At 37.4% G+C, this 27,919-nt stretch overlaps 6 protein-coding genes and 1 long non-coding RNA gene across 8 annotated transcripts; 4 read left to right on the top strand and 3 right to left on the bottom strand.

The window, feature by feature from the left end:
• Positions 1–653: 653 nt before the first annotated feature.
• LOC145943967 (uncharacterized) lies at positions 654–1,564 on the bottom strand. Its single transcript, XM_083051887.1, has 3 exons — positions 1,550–1,564; positions 956–1,161; positions 654–861 (listed from the first exon to the last, which is right to left on the bottom strand). Exons 1-3 carry the CDS (start codon positions 1,562–1,564, stop codon positions 654–656), a joined length of 429 nt encoding a protein of 142 aa, XP_082908013.1.
• A 1,260-nt stretch (positions 1,565–2,824) lies between these two features.
• Positions 2,825–12,092, top strand: LOC145943737 (uncharacterized). Of its 2 annotated transcripts, none has more exons than XM_083051535.1 (4): positions 2,825–2,963; positions 5,181–6,270; positions 6,367–6,808; positions 7,238–12,092. In XM_083051535.1, exons 2-4 carry the CDS (start codon positions 5,551–5,553, stop codon positions 7,546–7,548), a joined length of 1,473 nt encoding a protein of 490 aa, XP_082907661.1. In that variant the 5' UTR covers positions 2,825–2,963; positions 5,181–5,550; the 3' UTR covers positions 7,549–12,092. The 2 variants fall into 2 exon arrangements, with proteins under 2 accessions (XP_082907661.1, XP_082907662.1); XM_083051536.1 differs by lacking the exon at positions 2,825–2,963 and adding an exon at positions 3,736–3,864.
• Positions 6,697–14,707, bottom strand: LOC145943738 (pseudouridine-5'-phosphate glycosidase-like). The gene is made up of 6 exons (XM_083051537.1): positions 14,011–14,707; positions 13,047–13,409; positions 12,605–12,944; positions 12,389–12,513; positions 12,119–12,178; positions 6,697–7,051 (listed from the first exon to the last, which is right to left on the bottom strand). The coding sequence occupies exons 1-6, from the start codon at positions 14,248–14,250 to the stop codon at positions 6,917–6,919; spliced, it is 1,263 nt and encodes a 420-aa protein (XP_082907663.1). The 5' UTR covers positions 14,251–14,707; the 3' UTR covers positions 6,697–6,916.
• A 395-nt stretch (positions 14,708–15,102) lies between these two features.
• Positions 15,103–27,830, top strand: LOC145944099 (uncharacterized). The gene is made up of 4 exons (XR_014426617.1): positions 15,103–16,072; positions 25,587–25,971; positions 26,029–26,153; positions 26,370–27,830. It is a non-coding gene; the product is annotated as an uncharacterized LOC145944099 (long non-coding RNA).
• On the top strand, positions 18,860–21,334 carry LOC145944096 (uricase-like). The gene is made up of 4 exons (XM_083052137.1): positions 18,860–19,133; positions 19,523–19,941; positions 20,605–20,915; positions 21,063–21,334. Exons 1-4 carry the CDS (start codon positions 19,015–19,017, stop codon positions 21,231–21,233), a joined length of 1,020 nt encoding a protein of 339 aa, XP_082908263.1. The 5' UTR covers positions 18,860–19,014; the 3' UTR covers positions 21,234–21,334.
• Positions 21,471–23,959, top strand: LOC145944098 (uncharacterized). Its single transcript, XM_083052139.1, has 2 exons — positions 21,471–21,609; positions 21,936–23,959. Exons 1-2 carry the CDS (start codon positions 21,539–21,541, stop codon positions 22,267–22,269), a joined length of 405 nt encoding a protein of 134 aa, XP_082908265.1. The 5' UTR covers positions 21,471–21,538; the 3' UTR covers positions 22,270–23,959.
• LOC145944097 (uncharacterized) lies at positions 22,277–24,384 on the bottom strand. Its single transcript, XM_083052138.1, has 5 exons — positions 24,103–24,384; positions 23,717–23,772; positions 23,233–23,385; positions 22,806–22,909; positions 22,277–22,670 (listed from the first exon to the last, which is right to left on the bottom strand). Exons 1-5 carry the CDS (start codon positions 24,367–24,369, stop codon positions 22,537–22,539), a joined length of 714 nt encoding a protein of 237 aa, XP_082908264.1. The 5' UTR covers positions 24,370–24,384; the 3' UTR covers positions 22,277–22,536.
• Positions 27,831–27,919: the final 89 nt, after the last annotated feature.

Genomic DNA, 27,919 nt, shown 5'->3' on the forward strand with positions numbered 1-27,919 from the left:
GGAATTATATACAGAGTGTCCTAAAAGTCCTGCAACAGTCAAATATCTCGAAAATAAAGACTTTCTAAAAAAAAAGTTTCAAATAAAAGTTGTAGGGCTTTAAGTGGCGCATTAAATAGTAATGTTAGTGTGACTATAAATAGCATTGTTAAGGCCATAAAATTTACTTTGAAATTTTTAAATGGAAACCCCTATTTTTGCACATTCTTGTAGTTTATTACAAGAGCTTTTCAAAACGCTATAATAAAGTTTTGAATATGTAAGCAAAAATAGTGGTTTTCATTTAAAAATTTCAAAGTAAATTTTACATGGCCTTAACTATTTATAGTCACACTACCATTACTATTTAATGCGCCACTTAAAGCCCTACAACTTTTATTTGAAACATTTTTTTACATGGCCTTAACAATTTTTATTTATAGTCACACTAATATTTCTACTGAAGACGCCTCTTAAAGCCTTACAACTTTTGAAACATTTTTCTCAAAAAGCTTTTGTTTTTGAGATATTTAACTATTGCAGGACTTTTGCGATCTGTATAACACTCTTACAAATGTAAGATGTACATGTGTAATAAAATAAAATAAATAAATAAAAAGAGGAAATATTTTTTTACGTAAATAAAAAGTGGCAGCAAATTATTGCAGAAATTTTCACTCACCCGGGATGTTGGTTCGCGACGCGATGTCAAGAACGCATCGCATGGTGTCCAATCCGAGGTTTCCATCGAGAACGATGAAACTGGCTTTTTCAAGGTGCGATCGACACTCTTCTATCAACTGCGGGGCGATCGCGTTGAAGGATTCTACTTCGCTGACACAGAAGTGACACTCACCGTTGACGTCCACTATCACCGTGAACCTGATAACATTAGCGGAATTGTTAAACAATCCTTTTTTAGAATTCGTTAAACGACTAGCTATAACTAAGGATGTGGCAAGATTATAATTCGTACCTGGCGGTGTTCATGTCCGACATTCGTTTGACAGTTTCGCCGCCGTTTCCCAAACTCTCAAGAATGATCTTTCCAGGGTCGTCCTGGCCGACGACGGATATTAGCCGCGTCTTCTCCAAACCGAGCTTGATCAGCGCATCGGCTACGTTTCGACCAACCCCGCCGCAACTTCGTCTGCTTTGCCCGGCGTGTGCCCTGCCATCGTACTGAAAACAATCATTCTCTCTTCAGGATCATTCAGAATTGACATATATTTGATTACAAGTAATTATAATTGTTCATCTTGGAGTTATTACATTTTTCGTCGAGAAGAGAAGCTAAAAATAAGGCTATCTTTGGAAAAAAAAAAAAAAAAAAACCTTGTTCGAAACAAGAGGTGCTTTGATGCTTTCGCATCTCTGGTTTGCGATGATTTAATTACACGTCGAGCAAATATTTAAGACAGACATCGCAAGGACCTCTCCGTGATATCTAAATTGTGTTTACTCTTCACCCCATTTCTCTCTTTATATTAGTGTATAACTGATGCATATGTATATTCAGTCTATCTCTGTCTCTCTTTCTCATTTCTATCACGTCCGGTGATAGATGTACAGTCGGAGCATTCATATCCTTCTCTCCACCTCTTCTACCTCAACTCTATTTCTATATACTCAACGTTGTAGTTGAAGGTCCGCGCACCCCTGGCAAACAAGCCTCATCGATCAAACCTACTATATTCCTCGGAGATGATTAAATTTCCATTTTTGTAGATGAGCGAGTTTCGTCGAAAATAATAACGCGAGATACAAATTTATATCTACGTTGATCTACGAAGAGACCAAACTTTTCCCTTTAAAGCGCGATCGTCCGCCCTTGCAAACTCTCCCTTCTGTATCTTCCCTCTAACAGTCTATTTCTCGAGAGCGACGGCGCCTTCCCGAGTCTCGCGCCATCGTTCGCCGCCAGTCGGGTTGCCTATCTCGGGCGCTGACCATAACTATCCTCCTCCCGGTTCGCATATCCTCGGCGCCGCGTCGTCGAGACGGCTAGGAAAATATAGAAAGAGTATACGATATAGATAGCCAGTTGGGTAGGTAGATAGATAAACCAAGACAGAGAGAGAGAGGAGTCGCGTGCGTCCTCCTCCCGGAACGCATAATATTGTCTCATGCGCTGAAGCATCATCGTAGCCGCGGCGTCGCGGCGCTCGCTCAAGCTCTCGACTCTGCGTGATTCGTGGCAGCAGTGAGTGGCAGCGCTCGACGAAGCAGCGTCGTACGAGCGACATGCGCTAAGCAAGGCTGGCGGCGGCCTTGTCAAGTGTCGATTGCGATCAAGGTGGATCAGGTGACTACGGCGGATCGACCACTGTCAACCACTGCCGGTCCAGAGTCCAAGAATAACGAAGACGTTAACGTTGACGTTGACGTTCTTCGGTGGTGAGAGAGGTCCGGTTGTGCCAGAGGACCCATGAAGACGCTGACGTGGAGAAGAGGGTGACTGGCATGAACGACGTGGACGACGTTGCCGGGGACTCTCGCGGCGATGCCCGTGGAAGTAGCACTACGGACGACACCTGGACGAAGACGACGCCGACGACGACGACGTTCGCGTTTCTCCTGCAAGCCCAGACCGCCGTACGATCGGCCCGACTGACGACACCCGGTTGTTGTTCGCCTACGCAGCGATCAGCAGTAGGTGCACGTAGGTGCCGATCGGCGTCCATATGCGAATCTGCGTCGTAGAAGGCGCGATCCGAGATCGGGAGTCCGTGAACCTAGAAGAGAACTTGAAATTCGGTTTTTTTTCTCGAGTGTTTTGCGTAAAATACAAGAGGGGACATCGGATCTATCGGAAGGAACGACTTCCTCGGGAAGAAGAGGACTCTGTCTGATGATGACGATACAATCTTCTCCGAAGAAAGAAGGATCTTTCAGATCAAAGACACTCGGCATCTTGTGAAAAACCCTCTTTGAGACATCGTGCGTGCCTTTCGTCTCTCGAGGAGGTTCTTTCTTACGCAGAGGTATCTAATGGCTCGAATAAGCCGGGGGGGTTGAAACGCGAACGGTGTCATAATAAGGTATCCCTCCTTCGTCGTTCCTTCGAGGCGAGTTAAACTCGTTGTAGTGAAGAGAGAGAGAGAGAGTCCCGCGAAAATCATTTCGCGTGGGAAATCTTGAAGGATGCTAGGATGATGCATCGCTCGAGGAGAGTGATTTTTCCAAGTGTGCTCGCGTTCGAGGACGCGCGCATCCCCGACGCCGATGTAACGCCGTCGATGATCCGTGTAACGGATAAGCAGCGTAATCGGCTTGATGATGCGACAGAGCCGAAGGACGAGGTCGAGCGACGGCGTAACTGATGTACGCGGCGAAAATAGGACAAAGCGTTGCGAGCGGACGATAAATTCCTTCGGGAAGGTCGGGAGGAAGATTGCATAACGCCACGTTCCCTCCCTACATCCATTACCACCTTCTAACCCTCTCTCTTTCTCTCTCTTTCTTCGCCCTCCTTCTCTTTCTTCCATGTGTCTATGTATGCGCGCGCGTTTCTTCTCGTCGTCCTTTTTCTCTCGAGCTTTTCGCGCCTCTTCATCTTCTTCTCCTCTTTCCATCTACGGAGAGACATCGTATCGATATCTAATTAAAGGCTATCCGATAATCTTTTTTTATCACGCTCCGTCCGTCCGTCCGTCCACGCTCGTTCCTGTAGAAGGCGGTGCAGTAGCTTCGTCTCCCTCGCTCCGGCATCCGGCATCGGGGAAAGATCGCACGCGGCATCGCGTGCGACATCGATCCGCGCGTGACTCTCTTCTCCTTTCTTTCTTTCTTATTCCTTCGCGGAATTATGTAAAGTAGGCAAGTAACTGGACGCCGGCTAGGACGTTAACTGCTGGGGATCGTTTCTTCGTTGACGAAAAGAAGGTAACGCGCGCTCTCGACGTCTCTCGTTCTCTTTCTCTCTCTATCTCTCGCTTCTATATATGTTCCTCGTTCGTAGTCGTGTAGCGGTGTAGAGCGCGCGCAGGGTTTAAAACGATCGATGGGCCCTTACCGCTCTCTCGCTCTTCCGTGTTTTCATTACAATGCGTCACCAGCATATACTCGTGGCAGAGCGGCCTACATGCAACGCGAGTGCCGATGCATGGAAACGGGAGCACGCTTTGGCGCATCGCCTCGGCCAAGTCGAGAGTTCCTCTTCTCCTGTCGTCGTGGTGCGATCCTGACCAAGAGACCTCCACACTCTCTGCTCGTACAAAATCTTTACAGATCATTCTCTCTTCTCTTTCCATAGATCCATTAATAATAAATTATAATAGACTATTATTAATATATAAATTTAATAGATTATTAATATATAAATATAATAATAAATATAATATATATATATATATATATATATATATATGTATTAAAGATAACAATAATATTAAATATATAATATTAATAATATAATATTAAATATTATATTCAAAAATATTATATTATTTTAAATATTTTAAATATACTTAAATATATACTAAATATATATTAATTATGCTTAATATATACTTAAAAAGATATATATATATATATATTTAATATATAAATTTAATAGACTATTATATTTACATGTTCGAAAGCAGTAACTTTTTCATTTTCCGTTTCGTATATTTTAATTATATCTCTTTCATCTATTTTTCTTGTTTCCTTGTCAGTGTGCAGTAAAGTGGCTTCTCTCTAAATCTCTCTTTGTCTTTTTTTTTTTTTGCAATTGTATGTCTCTTCTTTCGCAAACTACCAGATACATTACTCTTTCTGGTTTCCTTCGATTCTTCGTGAGACACACTCACTCAGGCGCATATCCTCTCTCTATCTCGCACAATTTATCTCTGTCCCTCCTCGGAGGAGCTACATAGAGCTAGCTAGCGGAAAATCGATAAATAGAATCGCCTATCGCACGCTACAACTGTCAGAAAGAAATACAATCCACCGAGGCACACGCTAGCCTTCTCCCACCTCTTGGCTTCTACTAGAACGTACGCACGTTGAACGTTCAATTCCGCGTTTCATGTGTTTCTGTCAGAGCGGAGGGAGGAGGGAGTCTGAACTTTACGGTGTAGAGGATCCAGGAAATCAAAAATCAAAAATCTAAAAAAAAATATTAGATTATTAGAATGATAGATAATAGGTAGATAATAAGACAGATTCGAAAATATCTCTCTATTTCTCTCACACATCTTTCCATGTTCTTTCCGCAGGAAGATCATCCACTTCCGGAATCTACCGGAAGTCATCCAGGACGATTGTCGAGGTTCGCGTGGCGACAACAGGAAGGGGGAAAGGCAATCATGAAAGCTACCACGAACGACCTTCCGGTGCGGTGATGCAGCACAACGTGCATCGCGTGATTCGCGCCGGTTTCGAGTAGAGGATCGGACCTCCTCCTCCTCTCTACTCCTTCTTCACCTCTTCCCCGCGTCCAAGTACCGCGGCGGCGACGGCCACCACTAAACGGGGTGCAACGGCGGTGCTGGCCCGTCTCTCCCATTCGATCCCCCTCGTATATTCGCGGGGGTACACACAACAATCCTTACGACGAGGACACGCACACCAGGGTGGCACGATAGTATGACGGTGATGCTGCTGCAACGTTCAGTCACCCCGCAGTCGACGCACAGCCAAAAGACAGTGACGAAGGACTGCAGCGCGAAGCCGCCCTTTCTCTTTCTGCTAGACGACCGCGAGGAGCATCGCCACTCGACGGACACCAACACCACGACCACTACAAACAACAATAATAACAATAATAACAATAATAACAATAATAACAACAACAACAATAACAATAATAATATCAACAATAATAACGTCTTCAAGAGGGGCGCCCGGAGGAGCAGTAGCGGCCACGATTACGTCGCCGACGAGGCGCCGTCGTCGGTGACGTCTCCACGACTCGCCGGCGGTGGTCAGGACGTCGCGATGCGATATTACCGTCTCTGGATCTACGCCTGTAACCTGGTGTTGCTCGGTAGCGCGATAGGCTTCGCCGCCGCGGTGTCGCAGACCCTCCTGTTCACTGGCGACCCGCGTCGGTACGTGGTGCCGGGTGTACCTCGCGCCTACGACCCCACCGCGCTCTACGGCTATCTGGCACTGGCCGCGCAGTTAGGCCTGGTTCAATTGCTCGGCTGCATCGCCGCCAGGCGACTCAGCGCCCGGCTGCTGCACTTCTACTGGATACTTCTCCTAGTGCTGCTGTTCGGCGACGCCGTGGTCGGCGTCGCCTGGATCTTCCGCTTCGAGAAGATGCGCACCGAGCTCAGGCCCACGCTCAGGCTGCGTTTGCAGGTGCGGGGATCTTAGTTTATGTCCTTGATAGAAGACTCATAGCGCAGGTATATTGGTTCATTATGATGTTGCATGGTTTCTCGTCGATGTCTGCAGGTAGACTACGGTAAGGAGCCGCGATTCAGCGAGCAGTGGGACCGACTTCAGCGGGAGTTCATGTGCTGCGGGGTGACCGGGCCCAAGGACTTTCCAGCTCGCTGGCCGCAGACCTGTTGCGGACCCAGCGTGAACGCGAGCGAGTCCTGCCCGAGTCCGTACATGCGCGGCTGCGAGGAGACGCTCGTACGCTGGCTCAGAAAGACGGCGGATCTGCTGTTCGTCCTGGGCTTTTGCGTCATCGCCTTCGCCAAGCTCTGTTTCCTCGGGATATTACGCTACGAGATACGGGAGATGATACAGAAGATACGCTTGCTGAGGGAACCGCCGCCGCCGGCCATGCCGTTCGCGCAACTGCCCTTCTCCCAGGTGCTGCCGGAAACCGCCAATAACGGCAGCATCGTCAGACGCACAACGCTACCGAACGCGGTCCCGCCTTCCGGTAAGTTTCGATTTTGTACAATTCTCATCTGCGAAAAAAGTCCTTCGAGGTCGCAGAGTCGCTCGATATCGACGATTTCAGAAGTTATTGATGAAGCTAATGACGAAGTTACTTAATGAAGCTGTTAGCCAAGTTGCCAAAGTGGAATCCTGGTGATATTGCATCAATAGACGACCGATTGCTTGTGTCAACACGTGTGCGTTGAAAAATCCGCAACTTCGAATACCTAGCATTGCTATATATCTATAACAGAACAGAGGCAGAGAAGATTAATGGCGCTCTTAATCAGTATATATATGTACTTGGCAGAAACGGTAGCGTCTCGCGCCAAGTACATATATCAAAGGAGGAAGAGACACGTGAGGCGCAGACTACAGGGTCTATTCTCTCTCTAATTCGGGGAATAAACATCGCCTACGCCTTTTCCAGGCAACGCATCGCTGCTGCTGCAGTCGGACGAGTGCAACACGGGTCGGCACCCGTTGCTGGCGAACAATCTGCAGGACGGCGGAGCCGACAGCGACACCAACAGCCATTGCGCGCTGATACTCGAAGAATCGACGCCCACCTCGGCCAACAACCACAACAATTGTACGGCCGGGGCCGGGGGTGGCCGCGAGAAGAGCAACGGCAACAACAACTACGAGATGCGTGAGTTTAATCGCAGATTGCTGCTGTCGAACGGCGCCAGCCCGGGCACAGGCGTGACGGTGACCAGCGGCCAGAGCAGGCGTACCTGACTATGGAGATGGTGGCGAAACACCTCGAATCGTTTTCTGTACAGGAGCAATCGGCGACACGCCGACATACCGCTGTACAAATAAAACGACACAACAACGTGTTCTCTCAGGCGTTTTAGTTTCTTTCTTCGAGAGAAAGTAAAACATACACAAACACATGGAGAGCTACTGGCTGGCGCGAGTCCAACAGATGGAGGTAGAGGAAACGCTGTCGTCGTCGTCGTCGTCGTTCAGATCGGCCAGAGTGAAAGGGTTGACAGCCATTGCAAAACTTATCTCCTATTATAGTTTGTCCCCTTTTACCTTCAAGTGTGCGCTTAACATAGTGACGCTAAGAAAGAGATCATGACGACGGACGACGTTGAACGCTGAAACACATGAGAGACCAAGAGAGCATTCACGAATATCGATATCACGGTGGCGAATTATATACGTTAACGAAAGACCAAATCAAAAACAAAGTGTATACACACAGTAGCGAGAGTATATATTATTGTATCTCCGTTTTTTGTAAGGCGAAACTCGCGAAGGGAAGTTTGTTCGTTTTACCAAGATTGCCTCGAAAATGAGATTCGGAACGTCATTGCCCTACGATTCCTTAAACAAGCGACTCACGAGAGCAAACTCACATACCTAGTTCTGTGAAAGAACCGGTCGAAGAACAGTTTCTATTTACGGTATTCTCCGTATTCTCTTTAGCAGTCGTATATGCTAATTTTACTCATCGTCGACGTCGAGAGTTATAAAGGGTAGGTACATATACTAATTTTAAATGACCGATGTTAGAGAGCCACTTTTTCTTTATTCTCTCTCCTAACTTTTTATACACTCGTTTTTCCCCCACTAACTGTGAGCTTTAGCTTCGTGTTTGTGTGCGTTCGGAATTATATTATACATTCGCGGGTTTGCGCTCATCAACTGCCCTGAACTCTCTTCGCAAGTGTACACCTTATATATGTATATGCATGTCCTTCCGTCCTCGCGGTCGGTGTAACTACCACTTTTGTAGATTTATTTTTAGTCTCGTATAGTCTCTTTTATAATACGCTTCCCATCCGAGTAAAACGTCATCATCGATCGTGTATCGTCATCAATGTATACCGGATATCGTTCATCGTGTATAGTTTCTCATGCGAAAAGTTTAAGTCTTCTGGCCATGTTGGATTGTGACGTCAGAGGCAAGAAAGCACACGCTGATAATTCTTAGATGCCATTTTTAAATGAAAAGATATTTCGATGAAACGCTACTTCAGATGGCTTTAGCACACTTTTAAAATACCTCGAAAATTTATATTATTTTCCGTTGATAGTCAATCAACAACTATAAAATAATTGTGATATCAGACTGCGCATGTGCAAAGACTAAGCGGACTGGGCCTCATATTACCGTCATTTTACAGCTGTTGATTGATTGTAAAGTGAAAAGGATAGTTCTCGAGGTATTTTAAGCCATCTGAAGTGCTGTTTCATCGAAATACCTTTTTATTTCGAAATTGCATCTAAGAGTTTTTAGCGTGCGTTTTCTCGTCTCTGACGTCACAATTCCATAGACGGCGAGGAGCCAGGAGCCTTAAGTCACAGTAGTCACACGAATCATGCTGGTGGTATATCACGCAGTAACTATCGTACTTCATTAATAAATGGCACACGGAGGTCTCTGGTTCCCGCTTGGATTTCCATTTCGGGTCGACATTAATTCTGGCAATCGGATATCTCCTAAATCTCGATCCTATTTATAGGGCATATAATATAAACGCGTTATCTTAACAGAAGGAGGATCTTAACAGTAGCATATATAGTTTCATTTCCTTTTTCTCTATTTTATGTCGCACAAAGACGTGTCTGAAGAATCTGTCAGATATATCTTTCGAATTCGCGAATTATTTTGTTGGGGCGTAATATATAAGATTAAAACACACATGAAAAAAAAAAAGAAAATTTAGTTAGCCGACGTCAATCGACGTCGTGGCAACTCTGGAGAGAAAGAGAAAAACTTTCGATTCAAGAACTCTTCAGCAACTTTCATTGCTCTAGAAGAAACTAGGGACTATACTTTTTTTTCCACGCATTCGTTTCTCTTAAATAATGCAGACAACCTGTGTGTATGTTTGCCCAGACAAGGTAACTGCGCTTCCCGGGAACGTTGCCCACCATTGATGAATTATTGAATCACGCTATATAGCTGAAGCTCCGCAACGATTTTTAGACCTTTTGGGATAATTACGATAGTTACGAGAGAATATTGTGAGATACTGCCAAATTGATTCTCTCCTCCCCTATTCTCCGATATGAAATGGCTGTCTTTATCTATTTGAGTGAACCTTGAACAAGGAGAATTCGTTTCTTCGTTATTAATATATAACAGAAAGAGAAAGAGAGAAATATTTCCACTAATTGCTTTTACATATATATTTAAAAAAATACGCGTCACGCAAGTAGCTTGTACCGATTTGTTCCTTGTAATTGGACCATCATTATTGGACTAAAATAAATGTAGAGCGCAAAAATATTACATCATTCCCAGCTTGCCAATCTTTTTTTTTCTTCGTACGCCTGTTTTGCCTCAATAATGGAGATCCATCTTATAAACAATAAAGACATAGGGGTAACACTCGAAATAATTGGCTTCCTAGTTAGGCTTATAAAGGAATCTTAGGGTTATACATTTAATGAGGATGCAATAAGAGATATATATATGTGTAGAAAGAGAGAAAGAATGAGGGAAAGAGATAGAGAGTATATAGGTTGTATATATCGACATTTAATAGAAATAATACTACGTGTCGATTGTCTGCTTAAGGAAAAACCGAGACATTATTTGTTGTTAACTGTTTCGAAGCCACTCGCGTCTCTTATCCTGTCATGCTACGAGATATCTTACGTTAATCTGTCTGTCGCAGTTGGATTTATGTGTATCGCGAAATCCTGATGTTTCACACATCCCCAAGTATATAATTACACTAGTCTGGAAAACAGGGTAATTATATTAAATCTCGAAAGATCGCCTGAACTATTCTTAGGCCACTATTAGCGAAATGTGAAATACCTCCCTTTCCAGAGAGAGAATTTACTGACGATGCGCAAAAAAGGTCCGATCATTCTTTCTTAATCAGACCATCGAATTATCGTTGAATGTAATAAGCTAAAATAATAACGTCAAAAAAAAAGCTTACACCTCGCAGACACACAGCCTCTGCCACTAAGTGTATATATATATATATATATATATATATATATATATATATATATATATATATATAAAGATGTTATATACAAAGAGATAGAGATTAATCGTTTTTTAATTAATTAGTCGAATTAATAAAATACGTTCAAACAAAAAAAAACTCGTATCATACACTTTGGACAAACGAGATATTTAAATTCACTTCGGTTCTTCATATTAATGTACCATCTAATTACCAAAAATAAAAAGAAAAAAAAAGCGAAAGATTTTAGCGATTATATTTGATTCGGACGTTATATATATATATATATCTTATACTATACAACCACACTGCAAGAAAGACTTCAAAGTTCAAACGAGCGTAGTGATTTGTAAAACGGATTGGTATCTAAATGTAATATATACAAATTGAAGAGAAGTGAACGTGACAGGGAGCTTTGAATAGTGCCTGCTTATTAAGACCCAATTTATTATTATATCTCAAACAACTAGGTATGGTCGAATAACTAGTCATTTGTGGCATTACATAATATCGGAGGTTCCGGATCAATCGATGAAAAAATGCTATTTTCTTTGGGGGAAAAAAAAAAAAAAATAAAATAAAAATTTACATAGTACATTTTGCGCGTCATCTTTTCTAATATCGAATAAATACTGTTTTCTGACACGTTATATAATAAATAAAATAATATATGTACTTTCGAAAGCTGTTGATTTGAAGATACGTTTGCGTGAAGGTCACTCAATCACATCTTGACTTCTTGACGAATCGATCCGATCCGTTTCCTATCGCGCGTTTAATGCCACAAATGAGATATTTCATAGAGTGATTGTAGCGCGATATTGGAAGTATGCACATTTAAAAAAAAAAAAAAAAGCTTTGATTACTTTAATATTGTATAAAGACGACGAAACAAAGTGTATATGTGAAGACTGTGTTAGAGAAGAAAAAAAAAAGGACAAACACTAAATAATTATATATACGTAGTGTTACAATCGAGCTCAATAGCGCGTTTACGTTAGTGAAACCTTTCATAGTATCGTATCAACAAAGCTTGCGTCTGTATTTAATTAATTAAGTCATATAGAGATACGCCGCCAATTATTGCAACGGCCTTATCTCATAGGTTTGCTATTCTATAAAGAGTTTGTTAAACCATACACACCGTACTCTTCCCCTATATTCTATATACATATTATATAAATACGCGAGAGTTCCCATTATTTGATATTATTAAGTGTACATAAAAAGATAAAACAAAAAAAGAATATGGTGGTAATTGTATATAAATACTGTTACTGTTCTATAACTATATATTATGTAATACGAATATAAGAAAAAATTGGTTATTTAGTATAATTTTGATTGTGACGTTATTAACTTACGTTTATTTTCGACTCCTTCACTTGCACGACGGTGTCCAACACAGCCCCACCAACCACTACCTGAATAATAAGACGTCCCGGTATAAGTATATTTTTAAGCATTGCTATCAGTAGAGATAGTGGAATAATATATATATTCAATTCTGCGTTAGCCTCGAATACGATATGTCCTGATAAGGTCATATCGTATATGACGACGGTAAATAATATTGCAACATCGAGCGTCGAGTTTCTTTTAGAAAACGATTTTAGTTTCTTCCCTTAACTTACCGGTTTTTGCTTTGATATTATCGATCGTACTGGTGCAGCTCCTACGCAGGATGTCCAAGATCTTTCACAGAGATTCAAGGCAATCTCAGCTGCCACCTTGGCATTATTTTCTACAAGAGCCATATCTACCAAAAACGTAAGTGTTTTAAAAATGTGCATAAGAATAATATTTCATATTTTTTTCATGTTGTCATCTGTTAGCTTCCGCTCACTCACTTGCTTCAAGGGACTGACCACGTGTGATCTTGTTGAGTTCATCCAGAAGGAATGGCGTGACTTGCTTGCCTGTTATATGCATGGCACTGGCTCTTTCTAAAGCTTCAGATATGGCAGAATCTACAATATCAGGCTTCAGTGTGTATTTTTCGGGAATCGATACTGCAAATAGTATCCCTGTATTAATGTCCAGTATTCTTTGCGTCTCCACTATATCAGCTGCTTCCTTGGCATTGGAAACTCTACACGGCGCCTTTATTTTATCCGACGTCTCGGAACAGTAAAAAGCTGGAAATTCTAGCGTTTCGCCAATTTTTATCACTGGTATCCCTTGAGTTTCCTGCGAGCACAAAAGCCATTTCTATGTTAATTTTTGGAAAGAAAATAGCGAGCGTATTAATAAGTATTATACATGGAGATAAATATATTTTCGTGTATCTACCAAATATTCCAAGGTCTTGCCAATGTCTAAGATAGATTTAACACCTGAGCAGACAACTGCTACCGGTGTACGTCCAAGTTCAATCAAATCTGTACTAATGTCAAAGGTCATCTCGGTTCCTCTGTGAACCCCACCGATACCACCTGTTGCCATTATTGGAATATTTGCTGCATGTGCAATCAACATTGTGGCACTGACTGTCGTACCGCCATTTAATCCACGCGATGCAATGAAACAGATATCCCTGCGTGAACACTTAATAGTCTTTGCAGAGTCTGCTTTAGATAGGATCTCCAGTTGTTCTTTGTTCAAGCCAACGTGCACCTTTCCCTCTATGATTCCTATCGTTGCAGGTACAGCACCCTGAAATCAAAATTTGCCAACACTGTTGCTTGGATTTAGTTTTGCAGTCGCATTAGTTATAATTTGTAATATATAAATAATTCTATAAATAAATCTCATTAAATTTTTGTCCAAAGAGATATTGATTTTATATTTCTCAAAAAAATAAAATTGTTATTCAGGAAAATACCAAAATTTTAGTGTGTAAAGAATAAATGAAAAAGTATTGATAAATGCTGATTCATATATAATACAACGCTATATAATCACATCTCTATATATCTAAGATGATATCATCTTAGATATATAGAGATGATTATATAGCATTGTAATATTTATGAATCAATTTATCAATACTTTTCATCTATAATCATATATATTTTAGCACACAAGTGATAGCTTCCCTCAATATGTGTAACAAAATTTAAAACATTAATTTAAATAAATTTATAATATTAATTTAATTTAAATAAAGACGTCTACTGATAGTATCTAACAAATTTATAAAAAAAAAACAATTACAGATATTTATTGGATACCTATGTTTAGAGATTAAATAAAAAAATAAATAAAATAAAAAATATAAAAATTAAAAAAATCATTCAAAAGATGCTATACGAACTTGCTTTCTGACAGCGTCTTCGACTTTTAGCGCGGTGTTCAAATTATCTGGATACGGCATGCCGTGTGTAATAATCGTAGATTCCAGTGCAACGATCGGCGATCCATTTTTCCGGGCTGTCGCGACCTCGGATCCGTAAACGAGCGAATTTCGGCAGGCGATCGATCTACGGTGATGGACGATCGGCAGGTTTGATACCCTCCGTAATTTTGCGAGATCGTTCAAACGAATACGATGCATAATTTAGAACGAGAGGGAAAATCGATTAAATTATTCGTGCGTCTTTTATCGAATTTTTTCCTCTTTAACCGCAGATAAACGGATAAGCAATCGACTTTATTTGAGTAGAGATAATAAGCGATGGATCACAAGTGGCGCCAATAACACTTTTCTCAGACAGATGGTATATTTTATTTCATTCCGTTACCGTGCTTTGACCGGCAAGATAAAACCATAATCATTGGTTAACGCAAAGGCCATTAAACTTTGAGAAGATGTTATCGTGTTTGACAGTTCGCGTCACTAACTTTCTTAGATGACAGTCATAAAAATCCCGATATTCTCCCGAGATCGATATCGATTTTCCGGAATAAACAACACCGGCGACACGTTGTTATGACGAGTCTAGATTGCGTAAGACGCCGGAAACCGGAAATACGTTTCAACGTGAAGTTGTGCACAATTGAAGGTTACTCGGATCGTTCGTATTCATGTCTAGATATTCGTATACATCATGATTGTTACATAATTTTTAATATATATATAAAAATATATATAATAAACTATTATTTATTTTATTAATATTATTTCACATATATTTATAGATGTTAAATTATGAAACATTTAAAAAATTTTTTATAACAAAAAAAGAGCGACAATTAATTTTTCAAACATATATATATAAAATATAATAAGAAAAATAAAAAAAATATATAAAATATAAGAAAAATATATAAAATATATATATAAATAAGAAAAATAAAAAAAATATATAAAATATAATAAGAAAAATATGAGAAAGAGCGAATTTTTACATTAAAAATGTATTATTTTATTAATATGTTTAATGCTTTTTTAAATTCGTGTGGCGTAAAAAATTAGATAAAATTATGCATACCTGTCACATTTTCATATTTCGATATTCCTTTTACTTTTCAAAATATTGTAACACAAAATGTGTAACACAAAATGTGATGAGTGATTCTTATAATATTTTAATAATTGTGGTACCAGTTAGTAACAACAACTGTATTAATTCCTTCGATATGTGCTCCTGATTATATCTGAATTACAAATGTGTGAAATGCTACAAATTATTCACACACGATCATAATCACGTGCCTTAATGTCGCGTTTATGGAAACTGGCGCCAAATGATGCGCTTCATTCGATTGATCGATGCACTTTGTGACAGCCATATTTGATTTGCATAGTCCGTGCTCGAAATCTCGGATACACAGCGCCCTAAACGGAATCGGAAGTTGACGAGTTTTCAGTAATTTGTCTTGTCGCGCGATTATATTTTTTGTGGTTATTAATAAACGCTTGTGCGACAAAGATTTAATCGCGAACAAAACCTCGAACGAATATATGTCAAAGAAACAGAATCAATCCATTGTGTACAATATTAATTAAATGTCGTGCGATCGCTAGTTATAATTACGTTTTACGGTACGATATTTTTACGATATATATATATATCGGAATTTTTACGATTTCAGGTTATGATTTGATAAATATTGTTTGCAAATAATCGCGTAATATCGGGAGTGCCGGGAAAAAGTTAACGGAATCGTCGTATTGTGTGTATAAATAATTAGGTATGTGATATAAGTTCCGTCAGTTTGAGAGTTTCCTCGAGTAAATTTCGTGCGGCCAGTGTTCCAAGTTTACTTTGTGTAAAATTATCGAGATTTTAAATGTCATCTGCCAGGAAACGTGCAGTATCGAAAGTGGAAAGAAAAATTTCGCAAGAAAAAACCATCTATCGTATTATATGCAGATACATTGATAATGCAAACGTGTGCAACGACGATTCCATCAAGTGAATTCCGAGCGTAGGGTAAGTTTATGGAAGAATCTATAAAAAAAAGAGTCACAAAATTATTCATTTCATTTGATTTTATCACAATAATTTATTGTTCATATTTAACCGCGATTATATAACAAATTTCGAATTGCGATTGAAGCATCTAGAATCATTACGAGTCATCATTTAAATCCAAAATATATTTGGGATAATAATTATTTTTTTAACTATAAAGGTGAATAAATATACGATCTAAGATAATGCGAGATAATCTAACAATATACGAATCAAGATCGCGATATATAGAGAAAGATTAATATGCGCCGAATGTAAAACAGCTGATAAGTCCTTTCTTCTGTACTCCGTACGCGACGAACGTTCACAGAATAATAAATTCTTCCGCGTCCTCCTTGTCCTCCCCCCCCACCCTTCCTCGTAGTAGCGCGCATTCCGCTGCGCACGTGACCGTAGTAGGAGGCCCCCCACTCCTTCCCCCCCACCATTGCGTCATTCATGTAGCAGCGCGCAGGCCGCGCAGCGCTTCCCCCACTCCCCACCCCCACTCCTCGCCGCATTCCGATCGTAGTGATGTAGCAAGGCCCATTCCTTCGAGATTCGTCGCCGCGGGAGGACGTATTCAAACATCGCTGTATTTCTTACTGAAGTAATTCGCTAATAAATAATGAATGGAATAATAATCAATAAAGTTGAACTAAAAACGATGATTTATAATTGTTATTATATATATATAATATATGTATATCGCTTCATCCTATAATTTCCATCTTAAGTGAATAAACGTGTGAATTTTATTAGACAGATAATGCCTAGATAAATAAAAATGAAGCAACGAATAAGGATCGAGGCGACAGGAGATGAAAAATTTTTAAATATTGTTTTATTGCGATATATTTACGTGCGATAATTATTATTTCTTCCACAACGACGCGCTTGGATTCTAATATTTGTATATACATACATGTGTATCTTGCATTGCAGAACTTTGTTGATTTAAATATTATTTATTTATCAGTGTCAATAAATTGACACAATGTTGCACTTTGAGTTCGCTCTCTATGACATGTGTCACGTGTTTACAAGCGTGATTTTGTTATTCTCTTCACCAAGTTCAACAAGTGTACGATATCATTGTTTCTCGAAAAAATGCGATATATTACTTTTCTAAAAAATATTCCAAAAAATACGTATATATATTTCGCGATTTACGCCTTATTATTGGTTTCACAATAACAAGTTTCGATTGTATAATATATATTTTCGAGAGCAGCCTCTCATCTTTCAACTAATCAATTCAACTCTCTCCCCTAAAATTTAAATCTTACATTCATTTGTATGAGAGACATCGTAGGTATTAAAACAATAATGTTTTTCTCGCGTTCTTTTTTTATCGCGATATTATAAAATGCTCGTCACGTATGAATATTATGCAAAGTGTTAATTGTTATATTTTAGTGCGTGTAAAAATGAGTAATTACATTTGCGTGAGCGAGAGTGTATATTAAGTATATTAGATGCTATAAAAAAAAAACAAGACAGGAGAAGAATGCTTTCGAGAGAGAGGGACAATAAAGGGGCAACAACATATATAGGTGAGGAGGACAATTTATAATTTATTATTATTACTTATTTAATCCTTGCCTCGCGGCTTAGAATGGCTTCCGGTTTACATCTTTGCGTTTTTATATTTTATCTTTTATCTTATACATTTTACCTTTTTATTTCATTACATTACATTGTATCGTTTTACATTACAACACTTTTACGGATTACAATAAGCTTTTCAAGCTCAATTAAATTCAAATGAAAAGAATTAAAATCAAAATTAAAATTAGAATAAAAAATAAAATTTATAATTGATTTAAACTTCTTATTTGTTATTCTCGCAAAATTAATCGTGTTTATTTCCGCGAATAGTAATTCATTTTGCGTGTGTGCGGTAAAATAAAAAATATTTGATTAATAAGAAAGAAAAGAATTTTAGCGATCGCATTTTGTAATTCTAACAAATAATACATATAAGTATTAACAAAAGACTGTATTAACAAATTATCTTTCGAGAAATCATGCATGTTGATAATTTGCTATTTATATACCGTGATGTTCCTATCGTTTTTGACGTCAAGTTCGGAGAATCATAAAGAGATTGTACATATCAATATAATTTCTCAACGCAATTTTTCATGTAATTATAACAAAGATTATATCGATGCTTCTCGAAAGACTGATAACGCACGAAACGATATCGAGTGGTTAATTCAGAAAAACATTTAAAAATACAAATAAAAATAAATAAATAAATACAGATTCAGGGAAAAAACGAGTTAATAAGAGCCAGATACAAATTTGTTTTTAAATTCTTCTTTATTTAATTTGAATGTCCTCAATGATATACAAAAAACAATATTGAACTGTACTAAATAAGCACTGTCTTCTATATCGCTATGTAAATTGTATATTTTGCATATTTTTGTATATAACAAATTTGTTGTTAAATTCTTCTTTATTTAATTTTTGAATGTCCTCAAACATATACTGTCCTAAAAAATATCATTGAACTGTACTAAATAAGTACTGTCTTTTATATCGCTATATAAATTGTATATTTTATATATAACTGTTTTCTATACCTGAACTTGAATTTTCTTTTAATTTTTATTACCTCGACATCCCGTTGAATCGCTGATTATTATTGACGATGTTATGTGTGCTAAGTTTACGTTGACCTTGCGAGGTTACAAGATTATCGGGTCAATTCTAATCTGTCAGTCAATGAAAAAAGAACGTAATGCGCGTTCTATATAAGATAGAATTTCACCCAGCGCGTTTCGATTTCGACAGTGAAATTGAAAGGCGGAAAATCGGGTTGCGATTTGTGATTGTTTTTCACTTATATACGTGGAATAATATATAACATATAGCACACGACAGTCTAAAAGTGTGTAAAAATAATAAAAATGTTTCCGCATAAAGGAACACTCTCTCGCATGCAGAACAATAAGTATTCATTTGATAGTTCGTTGAGTTTTGCAAGAGATGCTGAGCCGAATCTCACAGTTTCTCAGAATGAAAAAAGGTATTGTTTTTCTTTCCTTTAAATATTTAATAAATTTATTATTTTATAATTAATATATAAATAAATTTAAATATATAGGTGAACACAAATGATGGGTTTAATGTACGAAAATTAATTTGGGGAAAAATAGAAAATTTAAATTAATAAAAAAATTAAATTCAAGTAAAATCTAAAAAAAAAAATGCTTTTTTTCCTGGTGTATAAATACAAATTAGATAATTACATGATTATGGCAAATTATGACAATATTACGACATACATCGAGATAATATATCGCATCGAACAGAATTTATTTATTAAAAAAAAAAAAAAGTTTGAAAGAGAGAAGTTTGGAAAATTTAAATTATTTATAATAAATAAGGAAAGAATTAAATAGAATTTGCGTTTAGGGAGAAGTATGAATTAGGCGCTTATGGTTACGGTAAGAATAACGTCAAGTTATTGTATGTGCGCCGGGAAAACGAATTACGCCACGAAATTCGCGAATACGAGGTAGACACGCATTTGCGTCTGATCTCTCAGAAGGATTATGTGGAGGGTGACAATCACGACATCATCGCGACGGACAGCCAGAAGAACACGGTCTATCTTATGGCAAAGAAACACGGTGTTCAATCGCCTGAAGAATTCGCACTTCTGCTTTGCTCCCACTTCCTCTACACGTACGCGCAGGTAGCGGAAGTTAGCATCAACGTCGAAGAGTATCCGTGGACCAGACATTACAACGTTGACAACGTATCCCACAATCATGCCTTCGTTATGAGTCCAACCGCGACACGATACTGTCAAGTCAGCCAGCTCAGAAATGGTATGAATTAAGAAAAAAAAAAAAAAAATTATCGAGAAAATTCTTGTGTCACATTTATATAGTTTATATATTATATTATATTAAATTATATTATATTAATTATATATTGTATAATTTTATTATATAATATTAATTATATTATATTATATAAGACTAATTTTCGAAACATCGTAATGAGAACAAGACTCGATAATTGCATAAAATTAAGAGTAAAAAATTAAAACATTGAAAAATTAATAATTTAAATTAAGAATATAATAATATATTGAAAAGATTTTATATAAATACAAAATTAGATGTGAAAAGGGCTAATAAGATATTAGGCGCAACAAACTTGTTAAACAATTTTTTTTCTCTAATTATTTTGATCGTTTTGGGTATTTTTTGCGGATATTTCTTTTCATCTTCAAGTAGATGATCCACAGTAAAAGACCGAAAGAAATAAAAATACTCGCGAGGAAAAAAAAGTATCCAAAACAAAATAATAAAATAAATAAATTCAAAATAAATTAGAGTAGAAAAAAATACTCGCAAGAAAGAAAAAATATTTTTACGTCTAATATCTATATCTGGTACTCTTTGCACACCTGATTTTGTATTTAAATAATGAAATTAATTCGTCGATTTTTTTTCCATTTTTCTAAGAATTAATTCGAATTCTAGAATCACCACGAATTCGCGGTGGATTGAAGGGACTGCGAATGTTGAAGAGCACGCAGAGCTCGTTCACGGATTTCATTCAGGATGAATATCGCACGTTACCGGACATGAACGATCGTATTTTCAGTACTGCCGTAATGGCTAGCTGGGACTTCTCGACGGCGAGCGATGTGGATTTCGATAATGTGTGGCAAACGGTGAAGGATTGCATTATGGAGAAATTTGCGGGCCCTCCGGACACAGGGATTTATTCGCCTAGCGTGCAAAATACGCTTTACATCACGGAAAAGTGTATACTTGATAAAATCAAACAAGTAAATATGATCTTTTTTATCTCGTAATTTTCTTTTCTCGCAGTATCTAATATATTTTGAATATATATATCGAATTATCTTATTTTACTTTAATATATCGTATGATTTAATATATCGTATATTACATAGGAATAAAAATATTTACAGATTTCTAGCATCGAGATGCAAATGCCGAACAAGCATTACTTCGATGTGGATTTCAGCAAATTCTCCAATCTCGTAAAAGTACCGAACAAAGAGGTGTATCTACCTGTAGATAAGCCGTCCGGTATTATTTACGCTCGATTAAACAGAACAAATCTCTCTGCCAGATTATAGACATTAAGTTTTCTAATAAATACCAGATACGAATATATAAATAAATAGAACAAACGAATATTAAATGTAATAACTAAAAATATTACATTTAAAAGTTTAAAGAGTGTTTATAAAAAAAATCTCCCAATAATTTTGCATACCCTAGCGATATCAATCGGACGGCGGGCGACAAAAAACGCTCAAATTGCGTTGAGAAAATATTTTTATTCGGAACGAAATTATATCTCTTTGGGATAGGCTGCTAAATTTCGCGTTAAAAATTTAAATTAAAGTAAAAATTACGTGCATAAATTTAAAAAAAAAAAATGTTCCCGCCGATTGTGGATCTTTACGATGCGCCTCCGACATGGTGGGAGACGGATTGCGTGAAATATGGGTAGGTTATTTAACCCTTCTGTCAATGCGTAATTTTTCATCTTTTTATAAATGTTAACTTGGGTACCAACTTTTTTTAAATTATTTTTTTGACACATCATGCATTCTTTTCCGTTACATTTTAGAAGATTTCCGAATACAAAGGCCCCTTGTATTTTGTTTTGGGCAGAGAAGAGTTTCACACACATTTTTAATATTTTTTTTTATGAGGGTATTTAATTGCGCCGTCAATTGATTAATTATTTTCCGATTTTATTGATACCTCTGTAACTGTTGAAAATTGCTTCGAGTATCCGGTTCATTGACGAAAGGGTTAATCGATCGCAGGCTCAGTTACACCCCCGTAAGATTGCGATTGACGACGCTGATGGGAAGTAACGTGGCGCGATTAACGGATCGTAAATACATGATGCAACTGGCGTCGAGGCTGCAAGAGGATTACGAGGCACAGCAGAAGATTCGCATCGAACGAAGAAAGTTGAAGGCCGCTTCGATCGTGCCGAAACTGCGCGAAATCCCGCTTGAATTATTGCTGAAGAAGACAACCTGGCGACGTCGTCCCTGCGCGCCGAAGTTTCACGCCGAGGCGGCTAAGAAGTGCAAGCAACTTCCGGGACTTTTGCTCGCAGATGACAATTCGCAGCCCTCCCTTAAATTTTAAGCACCTATAATAATAATTGATATTTATTTATCTCGAACTCTTCTGACTGGCGTGCGATCTAAGTACAAATAATATGTAAAAAGTACAAAAAAAAAGTACGCAGACGTTCTGAGACATGTCTGTATACTTTTAATAAATAATATAGGTCTTCGTAAAATTTATACACGTCGGATAAGCGTTTAAAAGCTAGATTTCAATCGACTAATGAAAAATACCGATTTAAATCACAATTCGTTAGCGATAATGTATTACGTAGCTATTTATATTCTAAGTCGCCGCTTTTGCCAGCTGTTGTTGTTGCGCTCTCCTTAGCAAATGAAGCACTAATTGTTGATTGAGAGGAACTTGCAGCAGTAATCCCTGGCCGTTACGATCGATCGTAGCTGGCGTATCGTCTAATGCTGCGAAAAAAATCTATTATTTAAATCACGATCGATAATCATGATTTATGCATACAATATTTTTTTCTATCTTTTTTATTGTTCGAACGAACGAACATGACAATTAATTCTTTGTAAAATATCACTTGAACTCACTTGGAATCTCTGCGTCCAATAGTTGTTGAAGATCCGACATGATCATCGAAGGATGAGGTAAATACTTGTACTGATAATCCGGCCATCCGAACGCGAAAGGGTCGCTAGAAAATAATTATAATAATAATACTCGATAAAGTTGTCGCTCTAGTATTAGCGCAGTCTAGTATTATTAATGTTCACAAGTAGCGCTATAAAAGATTAACAGCGAGAGATTGCAGAGATTCTCTCACACTTAATCTCGTAAAAAGCGGTGAAGTGAGGTAAAAACGAACTTGATCACTTTCTCTAATATATGCTACATTTATTTTATAAGTATTCACGTGCTTATGAATCAATTTCTCGTTGGATGCAATCCCGACGAGAAATGACTTTAAATCTTGTTTTTGTCTATTTGGTGGTTAATGTGTAGAATGTGCAAACGTACTCGTAGAGTTTCTCGATGTCTCGTTTAGCTGGAACTTTCGGCCACGTTAACATTGAGTAAGGCATCGGGTAATAATGCACGTGATAGTGTTGTATGTTAGGCTGCTTTTTTGCCTTTAGAGATTGGAAGAAATTCTGCAAAGCCTTCTTCGAACTAAAATGTGAGAGAGAAGATATATTACAAGTATAATTAAAGATTTAGAAGCAAAAATTCTAAAAGAAAAAATTATAGTCAAAATTAATTCAAAAAAATGAAGTAATTTTATATAGGTAAATTTTATTCTAGAGAAATTAAAAATTTGATTAAGATGATATGTATTTTTAAATGATTGGGCGTCGAATTTTTTCCACAATGAGTAAAATTCGGCAATTGAAGAGTTGATGGAAATATGATTGATTTGTAAGACATATTATTAAGCTACATTTATTCCTCTTCGAGCGCTTTAATAATCTTGCGAGGAAGAAAGTACAAAAGTCACACTCACTATTCGAGAAAAAATTCCTCCGAGGGTCCAGCCAGTAGCATCACGAGTAATATCAACTGTAAATCACCACAACGATTAATTTGTATACTTTTTTCCCCTTTTCTCTACATTCTTTTCTATATTCGATTATAGTCAATAATTAATTCTGTGTTACACGCAATACACGATTAAAATATATGTTGAATTTCGTTCGAGTTACACTGAGGATTATGTGTCTATATCAGCGAAAATCAAAAAAACACAATCAAATGGAATCGAATATTAATGTATCAATACACGCCCGCTTTTCTCTGTCCACTCTTGTCGTAAAATCCGAATTTACGAAATTATTCGCGTTTTTTTACATCCGCTATTAAGAGATGTGTGCCTACTCGCTGGACATTTACTTGCAATATCGGCCCCGCCTTCATATTTGCAGGGCAGACGTCGGGTCGAAGATGTCGTTCGTCTGCTGTGCGATATAAGTATACGACAAACTGAGAATTTCGATGAAACTGGATCGCTTTATAGCTCTCCGCGCTCTTACCCTCTTTCTCTCCTCGCGCGCTCGTGTTATTCATTTTTTCCCTCGGAAACGTTGCTTCATCGGGCGCAAGTCGCCGAGACGACTTTGTCTCTTGAAAAGCTGTGTATGTCGTTGTGTGTATTGTCATAAGTAATCGCGATTACACTTACGAGAGCGATTCTGATATATGTGTGCGAAGATTGCGTGTGCGATGCGCGTTATTACACGCGTTTGAAAAAAAAAAAACAGTACATTAAATATGAACATGAAGAGTTCGATAGAAAGTAGGAAGTAAAATATAAAAGATATTTTTATTTCGATACCCCTATATATTTACATGCAAATTTTTTCCTCATCTGTCTTATCGTTCGCCTGGATCTCGTTGAATTTTACCCTCCTCGAAGAAAATATTATTCGAGATTGATTTCACCTGCAAAATCCTTTTCTTCATTCGATTAAAATTTTTTTTTATTATTAAATATTTATTTTAATTATATATAAAATTTCTTTTTGGATTCTTTCTCTTCACAGTAGGACAAAGTTGAAAAATTTCTTGATGAAAGAAAAAAATTTGCATGTAATAGAGCGATAATAAATACACCATTTTACTTCCACTTTCAAACCAATTATCACCTAGAGAAAAATATTTTACGTCTATTTAACCTTTCTAATAAGCTATACCGAGTCTTTTGTGTCTTATTGTTTAATACAATGCTTCATGAATGTGTATGTGTAGAGCGAGTTTATCTTCTAATAGCGCATGTGAAACCTGGTAAAAGCGATACGTTTCGAGGGCTCTCATGAATAATATATCCCTCGCAATAATCGGCAAAACGGCGATGATTTTGCTTTTCTCTTAAATGCGCGACAATGAGAATAACACGAGAAACGAGATTCTGACTGATATCCCGACTAACTGGAAATCGACTTATACTGACGCACAGGATGTTCCACATGTGCTTCTAATCGTGAGGATTACAATTATACCTCGCGGGCACCTTTCACATTTGTGCATAAACGGAAGATGAAGAAAGGTGAAACTAACATTGTCGGATTATATTAGATTCACAATCAGGCGCAACAGGTTGGCGATCGGCTTCTTATCGCTGATTCTTTTGAAATTTCCTGTCCATTTCCAAGAAATCAAATTTCATTCTGAAAAAGAAACAGAATATATCGCATAAATAATATAATTAAAAAAATAAGCTATCTTTTTCATCAAAATAATCGAGTATTCTTTGTTGCGTCCTAATAATCGTCTCGCTTTTACTTTCACATGTAATCTTCATCTCTTCAGGAACTAAAGAGACTCGACGATATGACTCATTAATATATATGATTTTATGTTTTTCTTTTCTTCGATAGATATTTTTTAGATTGTAGCCCTTAGTTTGAAGGATTAATGAACCTGGCAACAAGTATGACAAATTGTGCTAATCAGTTTCGCCAGGACGTCAAAGACGTCAAGTCGTCCTACTAGCACGATAATCTCTGAACCGAATAACAAATACCTAGGAAAGACTTTCACGGTTAGTTCTTTTCCTTCCTCCTTTACGCATGCGACGACAAATGATGATGACGACGATGACGACGACGATGATGACGGAAATCGGCGGTTTCTATTTCGTGCTCGCCTAACGTGAAAGGTGCACGAAGACGGATCGAACTAATGGGTGGGAATGCGAAATAACGGTACCTTTCCTTCAACGAAGACGAGGAACAATTATTATTTACACTCGTCATGCATCAAGTAATTGTTTATTATTATTATAATTATATTATATCATAATAAAATTATTTATTACAGGTGTCGGCAGCTACTTCAACAGCGTATTCTACTCATTAAAATGAGCAAAAAAGTTCATAGAAATACATGTCCAAAAATGATTTTTTAATCAATCCTTTCATCCTATTTGACAGGACGTTTGACAGGTGAGGCTTACAAACAATTTTTGCAAAAAGATTTGTCCATTTTTATTACACCCTGTATAATATAAATATAATTTATTATAATTATAATATATACAATTATAATAATTCTGATAAATATAATTAATTTATTTTATCGTCCGGTAGTATCGAAATCCCTTCCAAATCGGAAGATTAATTTTCTTTGCTTAATTGAGGGTCATTGAAATTTTTTCATAGGTCTCTGCTAAGAAGAGGAAGTAGAAGAAAATGAAATAATTACGAAAGGAAAAAAAGATGCCGATGATCCCGGATGAATGAATGAAGACGTTTCCTTGATCGATTTATTTATTTATTTATTTTTTTTTTATGATCCTTCCCTTCCCTTCTCGCCACCGATGGGAGCAACAACCCCTCCTGTACCGGGGAGGAAACTTTCCCTACGAGTGAAAGCGCAGTGTCAAGGTCATCAGGCGATAGCGCAGTTGGAAAACTGTCGCAGTTAAACCGGTTCTCTCTCGCGAGTAGAGGACGGACGATTTTCTTCGATCGACCCGGCGTCGTCGTTCTCATCGATAAGTATACGACACACAGTGCTTTATGCCATGCCTCTTTTTTGTTGGGAAAACAAAATGACCGCGAGATATATATACAACACGATTCCGCGATTTCTCTCGCACGCGATTGCCATCGTAGAGAAATAAGTATGATTGGCAGCAGATGAAAAAAAACCGGTATGCAGCAGCTATATATATATATATATATATATATATATATATATATATATATAATAAATAATTATTACATTCTCTTGTTATATATAAGTTTCATTTGATTATCAATCTTTTCCTCATATACAGGGTGTCCCAGAATGATGGGGACTAAATTCGTGTGCAGATTCCTGGGATCATTTGGAGACGATTTTTCCTCAGCGAAAATGTCGAGGGAGGTCATTATTTTTTGCATGTTTCCAATTTTTGCCATCATGTATATTTGTAACTAAGCCTTAAATTAAAATTCTATTAAAGTAAACTCTACCTGAAATTAACTGAAGAATGTGAATTTATTATTAGTTTATTTCCACAAGGCTTAGTTTGCGAAAAACCCTTTATTTTCAATCGTTTATATCGCGAAAATTATTGGTGTCTCGACATTTTTGCTGAGAAAAAATCGTCTCCAAATGATCCCAGGAATCTGCACACGAATTTAGTCCCCATCATTCTGGGATACCCTGTATAAATCGCACAATAATTTAATATATATAATAAACAAATGCTGCAACAATGACATAACTCAAAAATTGTGATTTTTCAAGAGACACGATTTAATAATATATATAATACATGTAACAACTTTTCTCTCTGTACTAATAACTCAAAAATTTTTGATTTTTGAGTTATGTCATTGTTGCAGCAAATGAGCGAAATAATCTTAATAACAGAACTATTTCTTATATAAATAATTCCGTCATTAAGAATATTTATTGCGATTTATGAGGGAAAAATGAGAAGAATTAATATTTGAATCCAACTTATATATATAAATAAAAAATATATTTCCATTCAACAAAGTCGTTCAGATTAAGACAAATCTTTTTTACCAATATTTAGATTGTTTTTTTCTTCAATAGAATATTATTTTATCTTTTGGCGAAGAAATCAAAAAATGATAAACTCTTTATAAAATTATATATTTTCTCTGTAAAACGGTATCAACTCGATGTAAAAGAAATTTCTATTGTTTGAAAAATGCATGCGCGCGTACATACACATATAAAATTAATATCTTTT

This window comes from Prenolepis imparis, unplaced genomic scaffold (genome assembly GCF_030444845.1).
Source record: "Prenolepis imparis isolate NDT839.2.m4 unplaced genomic scaffold, iyPreImpa1.0 SCAF_12, whole genome shotgun sequence".
In the NCBI taxonomy this organism is placed as follows: Eukaryota; Metazoa; Arthropoda; class Insecta; order Hymenoptera; family Formicidae; genus Prenolepis; species Prenolepis imparis.